Consider the following 22,573-nt stretch of genomic DNA (forward strand, 5'->3'; position numbering starts at 1 on the left):
GCATCCACAAGTCGAGCCTGAAGATTATTAAGTTTATTAATCAATATAAACTGCATTTCCATATATACACAACACATATTTGCAGGTTGATTTTATTAACAATCACCAAGGAGGAACACAGAATGGACACGTCGTATTCAGAGTTTGTCGGGTGATGCAAGGGAGAGATGCGCGTTGTCATGGTAACCAGTCCCTATCCTCTCCATTCAGCACCTTGTCCAGGTTCTCCTTGTTCTGCAGACTGTTGAAAAGCAGCTCCAGCATTGTGACAACAGGCTGCATCCCCACATCACCCATTGCCTCAACCCGGCTATGTCGCTTCCCGAAGCGCCCGATGGGTCTCACGCCGCGGCCCACGTACCAAAAGGGGTCTATCTCTGGACCTGGACAACAAACACGTGCCTCACTTCTTTCACTGAGATGATACATTTAAGGCAATTTGTCTCACGTAGTCATTTTTATATACAGTGTAAAATTCAAAAGCAATTAAAAGTTCATTTTTAATGAATTATTTATATTTAATAACAAATTATTTTAATATGCCACTAAGTTATCTGAAACAAATACTGAAAATGTAACTTTGACTTACTTCTGTTGTCCACGTTGTGCACAATATGGAAGTCATGCTCCACTGTGGTGCTGTGTGCGCTGCTGAGATTGCAGGAGGAGAACAGAAGCAGCAGGACGACAAGGAAAAGAGCCAAAGGTCCAGGCAGCCCGCTCCTCACTTGGACATCTGTCACTCTCCCGGGCATCATGCTGAGGAGTCAGTCGAAGGCACAGAAAGGGGGCTGGTCACCTCACACGCTCAAACAGGTGGGAAAAAGGTCTACTGACTAAATCATGCACTTTTCGTCGCTTGATAGGACACAATTTCAAATGTTTGACCAAACTTGATGGCAAACTTGTTGAAACATTGCATATAAGACAGTTTGAAGATATTTTCTGAGATTTTCAGTTCTAAATCTGAATGAATACAGATTTGCTATCATGACAAATCTTGAACAGGTCCAGACTAGAATTAGGTATTAAAGTAATTACCTTACTTTGGGATATTTTTTACTTTTGCATCCACTGTCTTTTTTATGATTGAGGAGATATCCTGAAAACATCCTACTGGGATGGTTGAAAATAATCGTGAGAATGAATACAATTCAATTATTTTTTTTCACCCGTGCTCTGAAAATGATGTATAAAATTGAGAATAAAAGAATAAATGAATACAAAATTTGACACAAATAAATAGCAATGAAGTGAAATTCTCTCAACTAACAGATAACAGTAATAAATTATTTTAAAATGTTTAATTTAAAAGAGCAATGCAGATCTAACTCACCCTGAACTTTGGTAGGGGGCTGAGGTCATCTGGCGAGGTCTGTCGTTGTCCGAGCCAAGCAGGTGTGCAGCATCTTATATATCTCTGCTTCTCATGTGCCTGTGGGGTGATGAATAAACACACACACGCACACAGCACGCACACACATCTCCCCCATCCCCCCCGATGCCCTTCTTTACCTTCCCACTCCTCAAAGCCCTTTTGCAAACGGACATGTCCTTTTTGAGTCGTTCTACCGTCTGTCACGCAGCAGAGACGTCCATCAGCAAGTTGATGACGTGAAGACAACTTTAAATTAGTCAACATGGGGAAACCCAGCACTTGAAGTACATCTCTGTCAGACTGTGATCCACAACTGTCGTGGGCGTCTTTTTCATGGACCTTTCATCAATCGTTTTGATTGCCAGGGGCAAGGCGGGACACAATCATTGCAGTATTTAATGAACAGAAAGTGCTCCATTCAAAATATATATAGTCGTCACTACATGGTCAACATCAAAAAACTGTTTTTTGGACCGAACACCTTTCGTGTTATGTGAAGGCCTAAAATATCTGCACGTTGAAAATAAGCAATATTGCTATCACATCAATCTGGAAAATTTTCGATTAATATTTAAAGGATTTGCATTTATCTTTAGCATAAGGAGAGCAAAACCTATTCTGGCTCAGCATAAAAAATCTCTTCCCTTGTGGTATCAAGCTTCATGTCTGGTGTACCTCTTGAAAAACAACAGTGTGATCAGCACTTGATTGGATGACTTCATCTCACCTCTATGGATGGCACCACAGATGAGACATGGGAAAATCACAGCATGGATGGCTGCTTTCATGTGATATTTTTACATCATGTCCTGTTTCTCTTTTTCTTTTCTCCAATATAACACTCATACTTTCCGGATTTGTGAATTGGAAGGTCACAACTAATCTTGGTACCCGAGCATCCACCCCTTGTGCTGCTTTGAGTCATTGAGAAATGTACTATTGATTGTGAAAGAGCAGTTTAGGCGAGTGATTCACAACTTGGCTGTGTTCTCTAACTCATTCCCTCTACCCGCTACAGTATATTTTGTTAATCGGCTCATAAATTGTAGCCGAAACATGGTGTGGGCTTGGGTTACCACGTTTGGATCGCCCTCTTACCTGGGATGGAAAAAAAAAGCTTAAGTGGTCGATGAAGACTTTATCTTATATAAAGCTTTTTAACAAATGAAAGTATCCATTCAATGTTCTTAATACTGTCAAAATCCATCATTAGTGATCCAGTAACCTATGGATAAGGAGGAACACTACTTGTATGATATCAAGGAAATGATTAAGGTGTGATGAGTGTGACATAAATGCTCTCAAATTTGATCCTATATTAATTTGGCTACAAATGAGTAAACATGCCTTGACGTTTATGTCACACTTTGCTGCCCTCTTGTGGTGAGTTTGAAGTAAACAAGGAATATTCCGTTTCACTATTGCACCTCGTTACTGTCTACTGTATTTTGAATGAGACATGCACAGTAAATCTATTCACTTAATATGGCAAAAGTAAGTCTTTATTCCAAGACTCCGAGACAAGGTAACAAAGGACACATTTTGTAGGGCTGCTGGATGAGATGCCTGGTCCTGAGGTCCACCATAATAATTTGTTTCCCCCCTTACGCGTAGATTAAGCGTTTTATACTGTTTAGGTGGTAAGAATTGAGATATAATTTAAAGTGTAGTTACACAGTGCTCCACTAGGCGGTAGTGTAACACCCTTTGCCTTGTCAAGCAGGTAAACAAGCCGAAGAAGACAAATCAGAAATAGAACGTGTCGGTCGAGTCGGAACAGGCTCTTCAGGAGAAATTCTTTAGTACTTTGTCATCTCTTCAACGAGGACAAGATGCTTCCATGTCGCTAAGGGATACACAGTAAATAGAAAGGAGGACATAATTTCTAGATCAAGGAACTGACATTTGACAGCCCACGCACTTGCTTCCTGTGTTGTCGGTGAGGTAGCTACGTCTGGAGCTAAAGAGGTTGATGATAGTCCAAACAACAGGGCTTGACGCGGAACATAACCCGGAGCCTTTTTTATTCGTGACTATTTTCTAAATGCGTCCATTGGCACTATGTCACTGAGTTCGGGCGGTTGGACCGCCAGTGTTGCGACGGAACAGCGAGCGCTTCCTTCGCCGCCGGTTGAGAATGGAGCGTCGCAAGCTGAACCCAACTGTCAAACCGTCCTCATGTCTGTTCGAGTATCGTTGTGCCATTATGGCATTCGACCCCTGTGTCTTCCGGGAGCAGGCGAGGAGACTATTCTCCTTCAGCTCAGTATGGACCCGGAGAAGTCCGGGGAATTCCGTCTTTCTCTCAAAGATTGCAGCGGTATCGGTCGTTGCGTGGTGAGTTCCGCTGCCAGTCGTCAGCGTAAAATATGCGCCAGTTTGCTGTGACATTTAATAGGTCAAGAAGAAAATAATACTCGAAATTGTAAATTATGGTCATTGAGAACCAAACTCGTAGCGTGTGGTAGTCGATAGCCTCCTAAAACCTCATGAAAGTTGCATACTTTATGGCCATTGGGCTGCAGGTTTGCCGTGAAGACGTTCAAAGTCCGTTTTAACCACATTTATGGGATTTAAAATGTAGGACTTCACAGTTAAAGCCACTGTGTTGACAAGCTAAATATTGCTTTACCAAAGTTTAGTGTTACTAAGCCAGTAGTTAATATTGGCGTCAATGGAAATGTGACATGTACAGTGTTATACAAAATGAAGTTTAAATTGATTCTTGAGATAAATGATTGATTTCTAACTGTAAGAGGCATTAAAACAGCAATTCCCATAAGTGAGCATTATGTATGTTTGGGTGTGGCAGCTTTCCTTGAACAGAAAGTGAAACTTCCTGAAAGTGGTCAAAGAGCAATATGACACCATCTTGTATCATTGTACTGTTGGTATTTTTTTCAGACTATCACCAAGTTTGATTTGAGATATGTGAACTACGAAGTGAAAGCACCAAAATGCCACAAGCTGAGTCTGACAACGCCTCCGCATGATCGTATCAGCTTCAATTTTCGGAATGAGCAGGAGGCTCAGCAGTGGGCAACTGTGATGATGACATCATTGAGAGAAGCGCACAGAGGTCAGCGACCCATCTAATATTTTCTTTAGTTGATGATTATTATTTTTATTCTCTGCCATGACATTTTTCATCTCTTCCTCAGCAGCAGCAGCAGCAGCCACTCTAGATGACACAGAGTTTCTCCACCACCAGGATACCTCATCTTTGCAGCAATTAGGTGTGTACAGAACCTTTTCAAATCAGTATGGCAACAACCTGATCATCATATATTTGAGCCCTTCTTGTATAAACATCTGTAGAAGACACATGCATCCAGCTAACCAGAGCCATAGAGACCGGTGACATAAAGGCGGCCTCAGTCTACGCTGCCAAGCTTTCCTGCCAAAAGGTTGCACTGAAGATCCAACCCTCTATACGACAATGTGAAGACACTGAAATCAAGTAGGTTGTCTGCTCCCAGAAATGGTTGCATGGGAGAACTGCAAACTTGTAAATCGCATGCCATAAAATGCTGCACGTTCCTTAAAACTATTTATAAATAGCGTCATGTAAATCATTTATAAAATGCTGGCCTGAGGAGACTGTACAATGTCTGCCATCTGGTGACTGAATCATCATACTACACTAACAACTTTAAGGCGGGAGCTTTATGTTTTATTGATGGAGATTGTTCCGCCTCGCCGGAGGTCTGCTCTCTCCCGAGCTCCATTGGAGTTATCTTTAGCTCTCTATCTGCACTTGCAGTGTCACACCTTAGCTTCCTGCAAAGGTGTAACTTATCAATTAGTTGTCTTGGATGTTACACTTGACACCACCTATTCTATCTTTCTGCTTTGTATGCCTTTCACACCACTGCTTGTACTTTCACACTTGATTCTCACTGTTGTCATGCACAGAATGATAAAAAAAATGAAATGTGGCCATATCAACCACAGCGGTAGTGTTTCTCAAATGTTGCCTCGTTTTCTCCAAAACAGTTTGACTGTTGTCATCGAGGATTCTACTTCATCCTGTTGCGTCACTATGAAAGTTTCTCCTACAATTACTACTGCAGCTTTGAAACAGCAGGTTTGTGTCTCATCATGTGTTCTGTTCCTTAATGTGATTTCACGCTCACTCCTCCTTTTTATTTCAATCATCCCAGATGTTCCTCGAGTATGGCTTTCACCCCTGGCTGCAACGCTGGGTGATTGGCCAATGCCTGTGCACTAACGAACGCTCCTTAGCCTCATACGGCGTTCGTCAGGATGGCGACACAGCTTTTTTGTACCTCTTGTCGGCGTGCCGTACGAAGCTGACCCGCCAACTCCTCCAGCAGGACCAGGAAAGCGCACTCCTCCACAATTCCCTTCCATCTGCAGATTTGCTCCCTCACGCTTCTCATAACAGCGTGAGACGTTGTAAGACTTTGCCACCTAAATTAAATGGCAGGGACGCTGGTGAGTGAGTGACACTTGTGATTTTCTGATGATCAAAACAATTGTGACATTTTTTTTATTGTCTGTATAGGTTCACAGAAAAAACACAGTAACCAAGAAGTCAATGCCGCCAATGTGGAGTTGCCTCAACTAAATGAAAGATTAGGCAGTACCACATCGTTCCCTCAGGTAACACACTACAGTAAAAATATTGTATTTTTTAAAATAAAATAAAAAAAGCCTTTTACTGTATATGAAGCAAATGAGGTCCATTGAAACATTGATCAGAGGAGTCTGGATACTGTGAATTGATAGTTAAAAATTAATGTAATGTAAGGTCCCATGTATTCATTCAGGGTTGGCCGTGCCCTTCGTGTACTTACATCAACAAACCGACACGGCCCGGCTGCGAGATCTGCGGCACCAGTCGCCCAGAGACCTACGATGTTCCGGGCGAGTACCAACCAGACTCTCTGGAACTCAGATGGCTGCAGCAGGAGAAGGATGCAATTGCACAGTACCAGCGGGTAGGAGAACAGACCTTATCTGGGACCATAACACCAAAGTATAAAAAGTTGGAGATGGCAGCTGTGCAATCTGGTGATTGTAGTAATATATTTAAAATGCAAGTACTGCTCTTGGATATTTGGGCTCGAAAACACGGCATCAGCAGAAAGTGGCAGAAAAATGTGCATACCACACTATGAGTGGCCCCTTGATTAATTAAAAAAAGTCCTCCTTGTCCCAGGCAAGGGAAGAGGAACGGCAGCAGAATTTTGCCAAACTGGTCATGATGGATGGGCAAGACTTGGTACCGAATCCTGAGTCTCTGGACTGCCGGATCTGCTATACAGAACTTCAGCCAGGAGAGGGCGCAGTTCTCAGGGAATGTCTTCATTGCTTCTGCAAGTAAGAGTTGGGACAAGGACTCTGAAGACACTTATTGCCCACATTAGTTAGAACTTTGTTGTGTACAATATGGATAGTTTGACAGTGAACATTTTTAATGATGCTGAATGTTTTGTTTGTGTTTGCCTAGAGAATGCTTGCGCTCTGTCATTATGCTGAGCGAAGAGCCGGACGTGTCCTGTCCCTACAGAGATGACATGTATGCCTGCACATGCTCCTTGCAAGAGCGGGAGATCAGAGCTGTGAGTAAAAACCAAGACACTTTGAAGGTTCTGCTCCACTGTTATCCTCTTAGCATTTTTTTTTTCCCCCACCCGCTTGGAAGTTGGTTACTCCAGAAGAGTACGAACGTTGGCTGCAGAGAAGTCTGTCGGTGGCAGAGTCCCGATGCGAAGGAAGCTACCACTGTGCCACCGCAGACTGCCCGGGCTGGTGTGTGTACGAAGACACAGTCAACGTGTATCAGTGCCCCGTGTGCATGAAGCAAAACTGCCTCATTTGCAAGGTAGAATGCAGAAAATGACAAAATCTTAAGAGTACATGTTAAAGATACATACATTTCTTCATCAGGCTATTCACGAGGGAATGAACTGTAAGCAATACCAAGACGATCTCGCCGCCCGCGCCATCAACGACTCCGCTGCACGGAGGACAACGCATCTACTTCAAGTGAGCTAAATGTATAGCGACCTCATTCCAACGGATAGAATCCTTTTCATATCTGGCTTTTCACTAACAGACACTAGTGCAATCCGGGGAGGCCATGCACTGTCCCCAGTGTGGCATCATTGTGCAAAAGAGGGACGGCTGCGATTGGCTGCGCTGCACTGTCTGTCACACTGAAATCTGCTGGGTCACCAGAGGGCGACGCTGGGGGCCAAAGGTGCCACTTTTTGACTTTCAAGTGTCATTTCCGATTTTATGGTTGCTGTCGCATCTTTTTGCTGCCATCACAGAAACACAAAAGTCAGAAATAGCTAAACACATAGTTAATCTCACTCAGCTCAGATGAATTCCTTTTAAGTAATTATACTAGTTTTTGAGTATTTGAATGGTCACTATAATCTGACATTGTATGTTGATATAGTAAATATGCAAAGCAGTTGAAGCTATTTCTGTATTTATTTGATTGTTTTCAAGGGTCCTGGGGACACCACTGGAGGATGTCGCTGCAATGTCAACCGTCAAAAATGCCATCCAGAGTGTCAAAACTGCCACTGAGTCATGCAGGAGTGGGTTTGTGTGTAAATGATCGACACAGAAACCAAATATTGTCTTGCGAAGTATTAGTAGAAGAAGTTTACAGTCTAAAAGCAGACTTGGAAAGGTTGCACCATGAAACGTACCATCAAAAGTTTCAACTACAAACGAGAAGAAAATCCTGCAACCTAACCATGTCCGAATGAGAACAAAATATTAACTCTTGGTGGGATGCGGTGCCTTAGAAAATGATTTATTTCCTCAGCAAATGTAGCCTTCCAGGTATGTGTGACTTTAACGTACTGAAACCAAGCTGCAATATTTTACACCAATGTGGCCTTTTTACATGTGCACAAACTCACAATCAGGGTGTTCATCCTTGTGCCCGTGCAATGTATTTTATTCTTGAAACTTTATAGTCTTATATTTTTCTAGGCCTTTGCGCTTTGTCCCGTAGTCTTGATTTTCTGTCTGCTGAATGGAAACGGAATGTCTCTCCACGTTTGACATAATGTAGCAGCTGATGGAAAAACAGATACGGTTAATGCAAAACTTCTGGGTGAGTAGCATATTGCTTATTGGTGTAATTATTAATAGGAAAACTTGTCTCCTGTAAACACATGTTGTATAAGCTAATAATCCACTCCAAATCTTGTTTATATGTTATAAGTTATCTGTGAGGGTTTGAAATTCACTGTTTACTCCTAAATGCATGGTTTGAACTTCATTATATAAACATTAGGTACTTATTGAATAAGTAAAAAACTCCCTCCTCCTTAAACACACGACTATCCTGCACTGAAGCCATGCAAATTACTGTTCTGTCTTAATATGTAATCAAATATATTTGGTGTCTCATGTGCCTTAATGCTCATTAAATAAATACCCTTTAAATTATGACTTTTTGCGCAAGATCATTTTAGTTATTATTTATCTATGCCTGATGTAAAATATGTTGGAAAACTAACTACACGTAAAGTTCTTGGGCGCCAGGGTGAAAAGAAAGCATGCTGAGGGGGTTCTCTTGAAACGTTGGTTTCCGTGGTTACGTGAACGCCACACTGCTCGCGTCTGGTGACGCTAAAATCTGATTGGACAAAACATCCCGACGCCTATATTTTATTTATTGGACATAGTACGAAATTAATAGCCGTGCAATTAATAATACGGTATTGGTTGTGAATTTCGGTCAGTTCTAATTGTGAAGTTACCCACGTTTTAAGGTTAAATGATGTGATTCAACCTGTAGTTTATCCTTCCTCCCATGATTCGACTTTATTTCCGTTCATTACATGTAATAAAGGGCAGTAGTGTTTTGATGCTGTTTGTGATGGTACGTTCACTGCACTTTGCTTTTATCATATTTCATTAAATGTTCTCCGTGTCCATGTGAGGGGCCATGCTAGCTTTTTTTTCTGTTGCAAAGAATGCAAGAGGGCGTTGCTGCAAATGAGCGCTTCACTGTAGTTGAACACGACAAGGGAGGCTACTTGAAGCTAAGACACGCAAGGGTTGACAGACCGTCTTATCAACGATTACCTCAAGGCTGAAGGGTGAGTTAAATCCGTTTCCCTGAGGCACGCGATGCCACGGTACCATTATGACAGAATTGCATTCATTAATGTGTGTTTTTCATACCCTACTCACATTTGTACACGTCATATTTCTGCGGCGTTTAATGTTATGCAATATTGCAACTCATTTTGCAATTGTCTCCAATTTTGCACATTGTGATCAAATGTTAGCATTAACTTGCATTAGAGGGGGGGGAAACTCACTGAATCGAACCATCAAAAGTATTGGTATAAATTATCAGCTACAATTAGTTTCAATGCATGAAAATGGCAAAAATGTCAGTGTTAAAAGTGCACAACGTGCAGAACACTCACACGTGTCTGTCCCAGGTGTCCACACTGCTCACCATGGCCCACACTGAAGGGAAATTTGACTTTGCCATTGACCGAGGAGGAACTTTCACAGATGTTTTCGCTCGGCTGCCAGACGGCCGGGAGAGAGTCCTCAAACTGCTCTCCCGTGACCCCCAGAACTACAAAGACGCCCCCACTGAGGGCATCCGCAGAGTCCTGGAGGAGGTAACCTTGATGTTGGAGCATGTGTTGCGGTCGGTACAACAACAGTAATAAACATGTTGTTAAAATAATATCTCTCAGGCAGTGTTGATTGAAACAGCATGGTTATTTTCCTACTCTTCTAGTATTCAATTTCCTAGCTGTCTTATACTATAAAAAAAATAACATCACAAATGCCATGTAATGTGTTTGACTTTGAACTTCCATTATGTCTGTGTTGTCGCCGGCAGGAAACTGGATGCGCTTTTCCTCGCAACCAGCCCGTCGACACGTCTCGCATCGGCTGGATTCGAATGGGTACCACGGTGGCCACCAATGCGTTGCTGGAAAGAGAGGGGGAGAGAACGGCTCTGCTGGTTACGAAAGGCTTCAAAGATTTGCTGCACATCGGAACACAGGCCAGGCCCAAGCTCTTTGACTTGGTTGGTAATCCAACAAAAACAACAAAAACAGGTTCTAGCTGGTACTTTGGAATCTGTGGGGAGAAACAATCTTTTGTCGTCTGTTATGGTTTACCCTCTGAACAGTGAACTATTAATGGTTAAGTGTTTGCTTATCCATGAAGTTCTGTCTTGAAGGGTGAATAGAAGTCATTTGTGCTTGTGCAAGGTGTTTATTTTCTATCGATTTCTGCACATTGCCCAGTTTTTGATAACCCATTATATAATAGCTACTATATGTGCATGGACAGGAGGTGTCTGTTCCTGAAGTGCTGTACGAGGAGGTTATCGAAGTAGACGAGCGTGTCGTCCTGAAGCAAGACAGCTGCCAGCTACCCAGGAAGGATCCCAAGCGTGTTGTCACAGGTGCACAAACAAAAAAACTCTGCAAGTTCTCTTGACAAAAATCTTTATACGGATGGATATCTGACTCATATGAATGTGTCCAAACCCAGGCAGCACCGGGGATAGTCTGGAAGTATGGCAGGAACTTGATCTGGAACGTGTGGAGAAGGACCTGAAAGGAGTTCTGTCTCGTGGAATCACCAGTCTGGCTGTGCTTCTGCTTCATTCGTACACGTCAGTGTCTGAATGAAAGCCCTGCATTGAATTATTAAGAAGATTCTGGCACAAAGTGTATGCTCAGTTCCCACTCTTGACTCCTCAGGTGGTCCGACCATGAAAAAGCCGTGGGTGCCCTTGCTCGGCAACTGGGCTTCACCCAGGTGTCTCTGTCCTCCGAAGTCATGCCTATGGTCAGGGCGGTTCCTCGAGGTTACACTGTGTGCGCTGATGCCTACCTCACACCCAAAATCCGGGAGTATCTTAAAGGCTTCACGTCTGGGTTTAAGGGTGCTTTGAAGGTATGGTGATATTATTCATATTCCATAAATGCAATATTAATCAGAACGTCTTATTTAGACTAGTGGGTCACACACAACATATTCAACACAAATGCGCACCTGTTTCATTCCAGCAGCAGGTTCATCTTCTTAACCTTCTGTCATCAGGATGTAGATGTCCTGTTCATGCAGTCCGACGGTGGTCTAACTCCCATGCAGCAGTTTTGTGGCTCTCGCGCCATCTTGTCTGGACCAGCCGGTGGAGTCGTGGGTTACGCTGTCACATCTTACAACCAGAAGGAGAAGAAACCTGTCATTGGTTTTGATATGGGTGGTAAGTCTGTGTGTACTATAAAGATTTGCATTCTCACAAAACCACAAAATAATCCCGCATTCTATACTTCTGCAGGCACATCTACCGATGTGAGTCGTTACGCGGGCCAGTTTGAGCACGTTTTCGAAGCGACAACAGCTGGGGTCACCTTGCAAGCACCCCAGCTCGACATCAACACCGTGGCGGCAGGCGGAGGCTCGCGACTCTTCTTCAGGTCTGTTACAGCAACCGTTTGACCAGTAACAATTCAGTATAGTAGATTTCATGAGATCATGTGTCAATATTGGCTCATCTGTATTTGCTGAACGGTGTTTGCCTCTCTCCTTATCAGGTCGGGGATGTTTGTTGTTGGACCAGAGTCTGCCGGTGCACATCCAGGACCGGCATGCTATCGGAAAGGTAATGTACATAAGCATCGTTGATTTACTCGTGTGCGTTAAGAGTGAATTACACGGGTCCAAAAACGTAACTAACTTAACCCTTTTCGATTTACTTAGGTGGGCCTCTGACTGTGACGGATGCTAACTTAGCTCTGGGCCGCCTCCTCCCTTCCTTCTTTCCCAAGATCTTTGGGCCCGGCGAGAACGAACCTCTATCTCTGGAGGAGACCATGACGCACTTCCGTAGTCTGACCAAAGAAATCAACCACTTCCTGTCTTCTAACCAATCAAAAGTATTGATATTTATTTTAATAGCACAACATTGGATTGATTTTCAAAGATAAAAAGTTTTTGGCCGTGATTGCTTAGTAAAATTATGCATGATAACTTTCAAAATTTGATTGAAGTGATTGCATTGGTTCTCATTCGAATGTATATATTTTTGCAGGCTGCTGCAAATGGCATAAACCACTCAAACAACAGCACTTTGCCCGGAAGCCAATCTGAAATGACTTTGGAAGACGTGGCCATGGGATTCATCCGCGTGGCAAATGAGGCCATGTGTCGGCCAATAAGAGCCCTCACACAGGTATTCAAGTAACAGTGCACACTTTTGTGGCAAATATGTAAAACGTTAACTATCATGTATGCGCTCTAGGCAAAAGGCCACGACACATCTCAGCACGTCTTAGCGTGTTTCGGAGGTGCAGGTGGTCAACATGCCTGTGCGATTGCCCGAGCTCTTGGGATGAAGACCGTCTTTATACATAAGTAATCATCATATGTGATCTTTTGTGGTTTGCTTTTAACTCTCACTGGACACTTTATTAGGTACACCCGTACATGAGCCAGTGATTCTTTTAAGTTTTCGTGTCTTTCTTGTGTCTTTAGGTACAGTGGCGTGCTGTCAGCTTACGGTCTGGCTCTAGCGGACGTTGTGGAGGAGGTGCAAGAGCCGTGCTCCCTGCAGTACGAACGCGGCTCTTTCGGCGAGCTCGACCGTAGAGTGGAACGGCTTTCCAAACGCTGCCACGATACACTGTGTGCACGTGGATTCAACAGGTTGGCAATAAAGTTGGGAGTCATTGTTTTGCAACATTGCATTAAACCGGTTTTTCATATCTCAGTGGCCAAATAACCACTGAGGTTTTTCTCCACCTGCGCTATGAGGGCACAGATTGCGCTCTCATGGTGACCGCAGCCGGCTTCCCTCGAAATGAACAGACTTGTCAAGCTGGTGACTTCCGCGGTGCTTTTACTCAGAGGTTTGTACGCTGAGTTGGACCATGTCTACCCATGTGACACTGAGCTGAGTGTTCTTGTCTAGGTATCTAAAGGAATTTGGATTCACCATCCCAGACAGGCCCATCATGGTAGATGACATCAGAGTGAGGGGCTGTGGCAAATCCGGCATCAAATTGATGTACAAGCCTAAGAAGGGACGTGGTCAGGCCAAACCTGTCAAGGTATTTGGATTTTTATTGCAGGATATCCACCCCAAAAAATAATAACCTTCCTCATTTTTTCCCCTTATCTTTGGGTCAACCTTAACCAACTGATAAAAATGTCCTAAATGTATTTTCACTCTGATTTGATGACTTCTAAACGGACCCAGAAGAAACATAAATGAAGGAATACTAAGGTTGCAACAGGAAGGAAGGAAGGCTTGTGGTCTGGAAACGTGCTTAAACACGTGTCGTCTTTGCTCTTTCTCTCTAGATGACCAAATGCTACTTTGAGGATGGTTATCATGATACTGCTGTGTATCTGTGGGAGGAACTTATTTGTGGTCACACTATCTTGGGACCGGCCATCATCATTGACAAGAACAGGTGCAGGAATGCTTTGCCATTCATTCAAGCGTGTCCTCACAATGTGACATTTATTTTAAAAAAAAAGTAACCAATGCTCAATTTGAATGACATGAGTGATGGCTCTTACTTTCTATGAATTTTGTATTTCCTCTTCAGCACCATCCTGGTGGAGCCTTGTTGTGAGGCCTGTTTGACCGAAAGAGGGGACGTGTGCATGACGGTCGGCTCCGACCCTCACTGTGCCGTGGGCACAGAACTCAACACGGTGCAGCTCTCCATCTTCTCCCATCGCTTCATGAGCATAGCAGGTTGGCTGTCAACGATATCGGCAAAAAAAAAAAACTCCAGTCATATAAAAACCTATTCTGCTCTATCTTTTGTGGTGCTGCAGAACAAATGGGCAGAGTACTGCAAAGAACTTCCATCTCCACCAACATCAAGGAGCGTCTCGACTTCTCTTGTGCTGTTTTTGGACCAACTGGTGGTCTGGTATCCAACGCGCCCCACATTCCTGTCCATCTAGGTGCCATGCAGGAGACTGTCCAGTACCAGGTGGGTAAACTTTGCATGCTGATTTTACCCAAAAGATTCAAATCTCTCTTCTCCTCTTGTTTTATTAGATCAAATCTCTGGGGGATAAAATAAAAGAAGGAGATGTGATTCTGAGTAACCACCCATGTGCCGGGGGTAGTCATCTTCCGGATCTCACAGTCATCACTCCAGTCAGTCATCGTGGCACAGAATCTTTTTTCCATTATCACTTCTCCTTCCTCTTCAATCCAAACACCCTCCTTGAATTCCAGGTGTTTCAGAAAGGTGTTAGTGGACCTGTGTTCTTTGTGGCCAGCAGGGGGCACCATGCAGACATAGGAGGCATTACTCCTGGTTCTATGCCCCCACACTCGACCTCTCTGCAGCAGGAGGGTGCTGTCTTTATTTCCTTCAAACTGGTAACAGGTGGAGTCTTCCAGGAAGAAGGTAGGACAAAAACAATTAGCTGTGCTTGTATTTTTTTAAATATTCAGAGCTGTGGAAAGGTTGGAATTTAATGTTATTTGTTAATCAACTTCAAGCCTCTGTATGATCCCCGGGTGACAATATTTAGGTCACTTAAACTTAAGCTTTTACGTATTTTTTATTTATTGAGGTAAAATAAATATGCTACTTGTAACTTATGTGTAGCTTCACATTTTAAATTACTTTGTGTTTCTGTTTTACTACTTGGCTGCTCTCGCTGTCCCGCTTATCAGCTGTGACGGAGGCCCTGATGGCTCCAGCCCAATACCCGGAATCGTCCGGTACTCGGAACCTCCACGACAACCTGTCGGACCTGCGCGCTCAGGTGGCAGCCAACCGAAGAGGCAGTCAGCTGGTGGGGGAGTTGATTGACTGCTATGGGCTGGCAGTTGTTCAAGCCTACATGGGCCACATTCAGGTAACGATGGCAAGAATCAAACGATTCAAACAGCAGAGTAGACCTCCACTGAAGGCACGGCTTGTGTGTGTTGCAGAGTAATGCAGAGTTGGCAGTGAGGGACATGCTGAGAGACTTTGCGCGTCGTCGTCGACAACAGACCGGCTCCCTGGAGGTGGAGTCGGAGGATTTCATGGATGACGGCACCCCAATCCGACTGCGAGTCCAGATTAATGAAGAAGAGGTGATTCTAATGAAGTCAACACAATGGATTGTCTATTTTCACTTTTATTGACAGTTCAGCCTTGGTAAAGATCTACTTAGTGCAGGCCGCTCAGTTAAACTTTGTCATGGAAACTGACATTAATAGACTTTAACCACTACAGGGCACTGCTGTGTTTGACTTCACTGGGACAGGCACAGAGGTTTGGGGGAACTGCAATGCTCCACGTGCAATTACCCTCTCCGCTCTCATCTACTGCCTGCGCTGCATGGTGGGACAGGACATCCCCCTCAATCAGGTCTGATGCATTCCTCCCTTTAGGGTTCATCTATTTTGTCTGGGTGCATGGGTGGAGTCATGTTTTTCTCCCCATATATATTCAGGGCTGTCTTGCACCAATCAAAGTCATCATCCCTCCAGATTCCATCCTGCAGCCTTCACAGGATGCCGCTGTGGTTGGTGGGAATGTGCTCACATCCCAGAGAGTCGTGGATGTCATTTTTAAGGCATTTGAAGTCTGCGCCGCTTCTCAGGTGAGGATGGATAAGTAAGGTCATCTTTGATTTTGAATACTGGCATCTGTGTGACAACCTATTTATTTGTGATCAGGGTTGCATGAACAATGTTTCATTCGGCAACGAGAAAGTCGGTTACTATGAGACCGTCGCTGGTGGTGCCGGGGCAGGGCCAAACTGGAATGGGAGAAGTGGCGTTCACACTCACATGACTAACACGCGCATCACTGACCCTGAGATTCTGGAAAAGAGGCAAGACATGGGATCTGGTTGGATAAAATAATAATTTATTTTAGTCATTCAAATATTAGATTTGTATTTTTATCAGCAGCACATGTGGGGAAAATATGAAAGCAACTGATTACTATAATAATAACTATAAAAATATTTCTATAATTTTTGATATCGTGATAAAAAATATCTTTATTTCTATGTGACATGTGGCATAGCATTACATAATATAGTGATGGCAGTTATAATGAATATTGTACCTGTCTTTTTTTAGGTACCCAGTAATTTTGGAGCAGTTCTCTTTGCGACCCGCTTCAGGAGGTGCAGGGAAGTACCGCGGAGGAGACGGTGTTATTCGTAAGCTCTTATTTCGGGACAAAGTGGTTCTTTCTGTATTGAGTGAAAGGAGATCCACGCGCCCCTATGGCCTTGAGGGTAAAGTCGCTTTCTAAATGTCTTTGTTTTTAAATGACATAAACAGTTTTTGATCATGTTCTCTTTCTCTGCTGGTCAGGAGGTGAAGCTGGTGCGGCGGGGCTGAACCTGCTTCACAGAGCTGATGGGAGAGTGCTCAACCTGGGTGCCAAGACCAGCGTCAGCCTTCAACCTGGGGTAGGACATAAAAAAATGTACCTTAGGGTGACAGACTGGGGCAGTCTGATGGTTGTGTGTCTGTTTCCCTCTGCAGGACATGTTCTGCCTATGCACCCCTGGGGGTGGGGGGTATGGGAAGGAGGAGGAAGCAGCAACTAAAGCACAGACAAAACGCAGGCGCTTGAATGAGACTTTCCCAGAGAGGGGCAGCGTCTTTGAATACCGCATGGCACAAGAAGGAGTGTGACAGAGCCGAGTAAATACAAGTGGAAGAAAGTTGGAGTGATGTGAAGGAGTTACAAGTTCAAAGGTGAACAAAAATAAGACATATTAAAGGCAAGATTTTTCTCAGAAACGTTTTTATCATTTTGAACCAAATATTATTTTTGTAATTACATTTGAACTATATATCAACTTTTGCAAGGGTTTAAAAATCCTATTTGAGGTCTGCAGTAAACCTTCCATATTTTTTTTTATTTTTAACTAAGGCGAATCATTTTTTTATCATCAAGTCATCCAAAAAAATAATCTTGCAGCTGTTCTTTTATCTCCACCCACATTCCAATGAGATGTATCTTGAATAGTTGAATATGGTGCTTACTCTTGGAACCAAGCACAATAGGACCAAGTCGTACATTTAAATTAGCAAGTGATTGTTGAGGTGTAGTCCTGCATTGTCTTGTAGTTGGGCGGGGTGGGCGGGGGTGTTGTTTCCCTCCCCCTTTTTTGGGTGAGGAATGATGCAGGGGGAGGGAGGGGTGCATGGTAAGGGAGTGCTGGCATGCGTAGGCTGCTGATAAAGAGATAGCGACCACTGCGGAGGAAGCAGCAGGAGGTTGACGGCTGCTGGATTTTGGATGTAAATCAGATGCTTTCTTACACCCCGCAAATTCCGATTGGTAGCCCGTGGACGATTGATCAAAGATAACTTCCTTGTTTATGGATCTCAATTCCTGTGCTTAACACCATCTGTGGTACTATGAGGATTGGAGATGTGCCCCCCCCCCAACCCTTTGAGCCTTTCCAGAATTATCTCCTTTAGTTTTTTATCAGCTCTAAGCTAGCAAGAGCTGAGGTCTTATTGTGACACCAAACCTGACTAATTTAAGACTATTAACAGAATGCTCTGTTAAATGTTGACTAATTAAATCTAGTATATTATTATTATTATCAATATTTCTGTTTGAAAAAGTTTATAAAACAGAAAAATAACAATTGTACTAAAACATAATTTTATTATAGAACCTGTTCAGCACCGTGACATTCTTTACAGCTCATCCCCCTGAGACAACCTTGAGGCAAAACATTTTTTTTTTTAAATGAACAAAAACATTTCACCTACCAACGCAGGTAGACATTCAATACTTTGTTTTGATAGACAATCTCATGACTTCAAAAGAGTGCAAATTAACCCACTGTGCAAAGTCTACATCGTCGACAGTATAAAAACTCGAGGTAGTGGTTTAACAGTTTAAAAGAAATAAAAAGAATGACAAACCTGAGAAAAATTTAAGGGACATTCCAACCGCTACATGTAATAAGTCTGAGTGATCCGTGCATGTAGCAATAGAGTGTAAACGATTCATCAGACTCTTCTGTGCCTTCACTGCATTATTAAAGCAGGATAAATGTAATGTGTTTAATGAGTTTGTAATGCCGCAAGATTTTATTCTACGTACCGTTTACTGCCTTGTTCCTTTCAAACAACCGTAAAAGTCAGTACAAAACACATTCAGCTGTCTAATAAAAACAATCTTGCTAATGAAAAACTGCCCAAGTAAGTCTGGCAGTGTGGTGATGTGATGCGGGAATATGCAAATTGTTTTACTTGTAGGATTCAAGTAGATCTGCTTTGGTTGCATCTTTTAAGGTAGTTTCGATGATGAATCTGATGTCATTGCGATAAAGTGACAGTAAAAAAAGAGGCGATAGCTCCACGGAGTCAGTACTGAGAGTACCGGTTTAGGGGTAACCCATTCTGCAGGGAGTATTGACTGGCTGCTTGGTGATGTGAGTTTTGATTGGGAGCCATGAGTGCGTCAAACACACTCTTATTTGGTGGCACAGACTTCAGCATGTTGTCCAAGTCCATCATAAGCGGAGTGGGTTGGACGGAAACCCGTCCGCTAGGAAGGATGGGCCAGTAGGTGTGGCCCAGAAAGTGACCCGGCGCCATATGAGAGCTCCCGTAGCCGTAAAGAGGAAGTCCACCGTGTAGGGGCATTAGCGACCCGCTGTTGAACCTCGTGCTTGGTGGGGCGACTGCATTGGGTGGGGCGTATTTGGTATAGGAGGTGGGCAGCTCCCAAGGGACTGCAATAGCATCCCGTCGTGCTGACTTTTGTAGAGGAGGTTTGTATTCCTCATACCCTGCTTGACCCTCAGGGGGGAGACGCTTGCCATGAAGGGACACCCACTTCCAGTCTTCCTCAGAAGAAAAAGAGGAGGTGGAGGCTGGGCTAGCTGAGCTGGCAGAAACACTGCGGGCGGAGGAAGCGTAGCGAGGGTGCGGAGGGGGCGATAACTGGGGGCGCTCAGTCTCCCCCCAGCAGTCTCTCATGTCCACAACCTCTGAGGCACTATTAGGGCGAAGGCTGTGGAGCAAAGAGTCAATAGCGAAGGATGAGTCCAGTTTGGGCCGGAATGAGTCCTCCTGGGGTGGGGAGAGGTTACTGGGCTGCATGGGAGGGAGAGTGGTCACGGGGTCAGTGGGCGGCGGTGGTTCAAAATCTATCTTGTGTCCCTGGAAGATGTAAGGGGCCAGGTCCTGAGCAAAGATGGTCTCATCCTGGCGGGACACGGCCGTGTTCTGCCTCTTTAAGAGCTCCATGGGAACGCAGCTCAGCTCCACGGCCCAGAAGTTACCTTTGCCCTGAGGCTTGCTGGGATCTTTTAACACCTGTGGGGTGGAGGTATGAATTGAGAATGAATATTCAGACCTGACAAATCGGGTTGGGCTGTAAGCCACTTTCACATTTGCTCACAATAACCGTAAATAGAAGCTTCAAACTGGTTTCAGACTATCAAGAGTATTGTCGTAAGAAGTAGATATTTGCAAATGGAAGGGCTGCATATAAGCGGTTTTGCCCAAAATGATTCAAACTCAAGCTAACAATTAACTTCTGTGCATGTTTTAAAAAGATTTGATACAGTTTATTTGCTCATAAATCAATCCAATATCAATCAAACTTACATCATTCTAGCGTCACTAATTTCCCCTTCCATCCATTATCTTATCCAAATGGTTTGCATTTGCAATAACAGCTTTCAAGTACCTAAACGTGAATATTTAAAGTTGTATATTCACTGAACTTTCACAATGCGTCACTATACAAACCTTAACAAAACAGTTGTATGAAGACAGGTTGTGTCGCACAGAATCCCTCCAGCCTTTGTAGCTCCCCTTGAAGAATGGAAAGAGGGTGCTGATCTCCTTCAGAATCTGAAATCAGGTCATCAAAACATGAATCACTGCAAGTTGGAGATATGACAATTAGGTAAATCTATTTTAGTATTTGAGTCACAAATTACTTTCATTTAAATTTGAGATGTTGGGGGGGGGGGTCCTGTACTGTATCTAATCAAACTTGTGATAAATATCAGCATCTGGTTGCACTGCAGTGCTTGCTTATCACAGCAAACCCAATAATGGCATGGCTGGAAGTCACTCAAGTGTCAACAACCTTTGCTGTTTTCTTTCTAATATTGACACTACATTTATAGTATCAGCAGCAATTAGAGCTTGCTTTCTTTAAGAAATGTCCATTTTTATTGTGCCCTTTGCGTTATTTGCTTGTTAAAGTCAAACAGCTCCGTGCGTAAAATAAAGCGTGCGTTTGAAACACATGTATGTTTTATATTCCAATTTACCTCAGATAACGTCAGCTTCTTCTCTGGAGAGCGTTGAATCACCATGGCAATCATTGCAAGGTACGAGTATGGTGGTTTGGGGTACCGCTGGTAATTTTTCTTCTTGCCCCCTCTTGCACCGGTAGTCCCCCGGTCACCGCTCCATGCATCCCGGGTAGCGGCTTTTAGTTTGGGGTCAGCATCGTGAGGTCTCCCGTGCGACGGTTCTGGTTCCGCAAGTTTATCCATGAATGCACCGCTCATGTGCGGGTGCGCCACTGCGGGCGTCTCGAAGCTCGGTGGCGGGTACCGGGGGACCATCTGGGCCGAATGTTGGTTACTCCAGTGGCGAGCTGCGGAGCTCCACGCAACGTGGCCAGGCGGATAACTCGGCTGCGCATCCCAGTTCAAGTCGAGCTGGTGGTTTCGGAGGTGAGAGAGAGCGGGTGGTGCCATCAGGTTGTGCCCCGACTAATGTTTTGTCATGCTGATTCTTCCAGCACGTCCAGACAGGAGGACGGAGAGGTAGAGATAGAGTGGGGGGTTGGGGGTGGGCGCTCAAAGAGTCGGTCCTTAACTTGTGGCAGACTGCTGGCTCCAGGCTGACTATTTGAAGAGCAAACAATTAACAGTTTCATGTAAATCCCGCTGCGTAATCGAGAAGAGAATGACGCGTTATCTGAGAGCAGGATGACTGATCACTACGGGGGGGCTGGGGAGGGACTTGTGTATATGCCACTAAACCTGTAAATTACCTTTATGATACTATCAATTTACCATTTTAACGCACTGATGCGGTGTTTGCTCGGTGCGTGTAAATATGCGTAAATACGCACGACTGTTGCGGTTTGGCAGAGAAGATACAAAAATCCTGAAGATAAAATATCAACATCTAATTATATCAACAATAAACTACAATCATTGATCAGTGTTAAGTGAAACTGCAGAATGAAAGGGCAAGGGGGGCTGGGTTACAAGTGATTTCGATTGAGCCTTACATGCAATCAACAATTTCTTCTCGGCAATATACAAAATGGGCCGCTAAAGAAAACTTTTAAAATGTTACTATTTTTAAAAGCATTTGCAATCTAAGATTGTTTTGGACTCTTTGCAATTAAATTCATTTCAGAACACTCATTCAATAAATGACATTGCCTTTTTTTAATTGATCATCAAATGCAAAATTTGAACACGAAAACTTGCACGCATAACTCCAAAGCTCCTGTTTCCAGCAATGTTGCTCACAGTTGGACTTCTCTGGATGTCATTCACCCCAGAAAGTGGAGACTTTCGGGAATGCACGTCTTTTGTTCCAATTAATGTGGTGCTAATGTGCCAACTCTTGCTTCCCAGCAAGACAGTGAAAACAAGTTGGATTAGGAGAAACCCCGTTGGCAAGATGACGAGCAGAAGCATCCTTCCCCAAAAAGAGAAGCTGCTTAGCATGTGAGTATAAATTCGGGGGGGCATTCAACACCATGTGGGGCTGACAAGATGCGAAGACTGGGCAGGACATTCACACCTTGGACAAGAACCATTTTGTAGTTATTTGCAAAACACCCAAAATAGATTAATTTCCATTTCCATTGTTTTCTTCTTTTTTTAACTTCAATTCAAATTTTCCAATAACTAAGTGAATCTGCTGCTTAAATTCATTTCACAATTAGATTTTTCATGACGTACTTCCTGATACAACTTGCTGATTTCTGTGACTCCAGAAACAAAATAGTGTGTCTCCCTCTAGTGGTTTCAATTTGCTATTTGAATATTGTGCAGCGTTATAATTACCATAATCCCTTCGAATGCCCCCCCAAAATGCATTTGATACTCGTGCAAAGGATTTGATGCACAGCTTTTTGTGTAAGATTGAACTCAAACATGTGCAGGCAACCCCCACCACTCATTCCGTGTGCACAATGTTTG

At 43.7% G+C, this 22,573-nt stretch overlaps 4 protein-coding genes across 8 annotated transcripts; 2 read left to right on the plus strand and 2 right to left on the minus strand.

Moving 5' to 3' along the window:
* Window positions 1–18: 18 nt before the first annotated feature.
* prlh2 (prolactin releasing hormone 2) lies at window positions 19–1,477 on the minus strand. Its single transcript, XM_088363864.1, has 3 exons — window positions 1,337–1,477; window positions 590–759; window positions 19–383 (listed from the first exon to the last, which is right to left on the minus strand). The coding sequence occupies exons 1-3, from the start codon at window positions 1,363–1,365 to the stop codon at window positions 178–180; spliced, it is 405 nt and encodes a 134-aa protein (XP_088219990.1). The 5' UTR covers window positions 1,366–1,477; the 3' UTR covers window positions 19–177.
* A 1,620-nt stretch (window positions 1,478–3,097) lies between these two features.
* On the plus strand, window positions 3,098–8,824 carry shrprbck1r (sharpin and rbck1 related). 5 transcript variants are annotated; one of them, XM_088363500.1, is made up of 14 exons: window positions 3,098–3,715; window positions 4,283–4,457; window positions 4,537–4,614; window positions 4,697–4,838; window positions 5,375–5,465; window positions 5,542–5,836; window positions 5,907–6,004; window positions 6,172–6,342; window positions 6,564–6,724; window positions 6,855–6,966; window positions 7,050–7,229; window positions 7,295–7,393; window positions 7,464–7,607; window positions 7,865–8,824. In XM_088363500.1, exons 1-14 carry the CDS (start codon window positions 3,440–3,442, stop codon window positions 7,943–7,945), a joined length of 2,103 nt encoding a protein of 700 aa, XP_088219626.1. In that variant the 5' UTR covers window positions 3,098–3,439; the 3' UTR covers window positions 7,946–8,824. The 5 variants fall into 5 exon arrangements, with proteins under 5 accessions (XP_088219626.1, XP_088219627.1, XP_088219628.1 ...); XM_088363501.1 differs by having other exon boundaries at window positions 4,540–4,614; XM_088363502.1 differs by having other exon boundaries at window positions 4,543–4,614.
* A 224-nt stretch (window positions 8,825–9,048) lies between these two features.
* Window positions 9,049–17,156, plus strand: oplah (5-oxoprolinase, ATP-hydrolysing). Its single transcript, XM_088363499.1, has 29 exons — window positions 9,049–9,257; window positions 9,351–9,477; window positions 9,829–10,017; window positions 10,245–10,436; window positions 10,706–10,820; window positions 10,910–11,033; window positions 11,122–11,317; window positions 11,465–11,630; window positions 11,706–11,844; window positions 11,962–12,029; window positions 12,128–12,303; window positions 12,459–12,599; window positions 12,669–12,781; window positions 12,902–13,072; window positions 13,138–13,275; window positions 13,338–13,476; window positions 13,730–13,842; window positions 13,981–14,132; window positions 14,216–14,376; window positions 14,445–14,546; window positions 14,628–14,802; window positions 15,075–15,259; window positions 15,336–15,482; window positions 15,625–15,759; window positions 15,845–15,994; window positions 16,071–16,228; window positions 16,482–16,642; window positions 16,722–16,819; window positions 16,896–17,156. The coding sequence occupies exons 3-29, from the start codon at window positions 9,847–9,849 to the stop codon at window positions 17,046–17,048; spliced, it is 3,939 nt and encodes a 1,312-aa protein (XP_088219625.1). The 5' UTR covers window positions 9,049–9,257; window positions 9,351–9,477; window positions 9,829–9,846; the 3' UTR covers window positions 17,049–17,156.
* A 1,536-nt stretch (window positions 17,157–18,692) lies between these two features.
* On the minus strand, window positions 18,693–21,262 carry foxh1 (forkhead box H1). The gene is given in 3 exon segments (XM_088363505.1): window positions 18,693–19,700; window positions 20,139–20,243; window positions 20,672–21,262. Coding segments are annotated over 3 exon segments (1,527 nt in total). The 5' UTR covers window positions 21,137–21,262; the 3' UTR covers window positions 18,693–18,743.
* Window positions 21,263–22,573: the final 1,311 nt, after the last annotated feature.

The sequence above is a fragment of the Syngnathus floridae genome, chromosome 20 (assembly GCF_059516105.1).
Source record: "Syngnathus floridae isolate MCC-2025c chromosome 20, RoL_Sflo_1.0, whole genome shotgun sequence".
Classification (NCBI taxonomy): Eukaryota; Metazoa; Chordata; class Actinopteri; order Syngnathiformes; family Syngnathidae; genus Syngnathus; species Syngnathus floridae.

Coding starts and splice junctions, on each gene's coding strand:
- prlh2 (XM_088363864.1), bottom strand. CDS start 1,365: ATGACCTCAGCCCCCTACCAAAGTTCAGG. Junction 760..1,336: donor GCCCCCTACCAAAGTTCAGG/GTGAGTTAGATC, acceptor CTGACTCCTCAG/CATGATGCCCGGGAGAGTGA. Junction 384..589: donor GCACAACGTGGACAACAGAA/GTAAGTCAAAGT, acceptor TTTGTTGTCCAG/GTCCAGAGATAGACCCCTTT.
- shrprbck1r (XM_088363500.1), top strand. CDS start 3,440: ATGTCACTGAGTTCGGGCGGTTGGACCGCCAGTGTTGCGACGGAACAG. Junction 4,458..4,536: donor ATTGAGAGAAGCGCACAGAG/GTCAGCGACCCA, acceptor TCATCTCTTCCT/CAGCAGCAGCAGCAGCAGCC. Junction 4,839..5,374: donor TGTGAAGACACTGAAATCAA/GTAGGTTGTCTG, acceptor TCTCCAAAACAG/TTTGACTGTTGTCATCGAGG.
- oplah (XM_088363499.1), top strand. CDS start 9,847: ATGGCCCACACTGAAGGGAAATTTGACTTTGCCATTGACCGAGGAGGA. Junction 13,843..13,980: donor ATCATCATTGACAAGAACAG/GTGCAGGAATGC, acceptor TTTCCTCTTCAG/CACCATCCTGGTGGAGCCTT. Junction 14,377..14,444: donor AGGAGACTGTCCAGTACCAG/GTGGGTAAACTT, acceptor TTGTTTTATTAG/ATCAAATCTCTGGGGGATAA.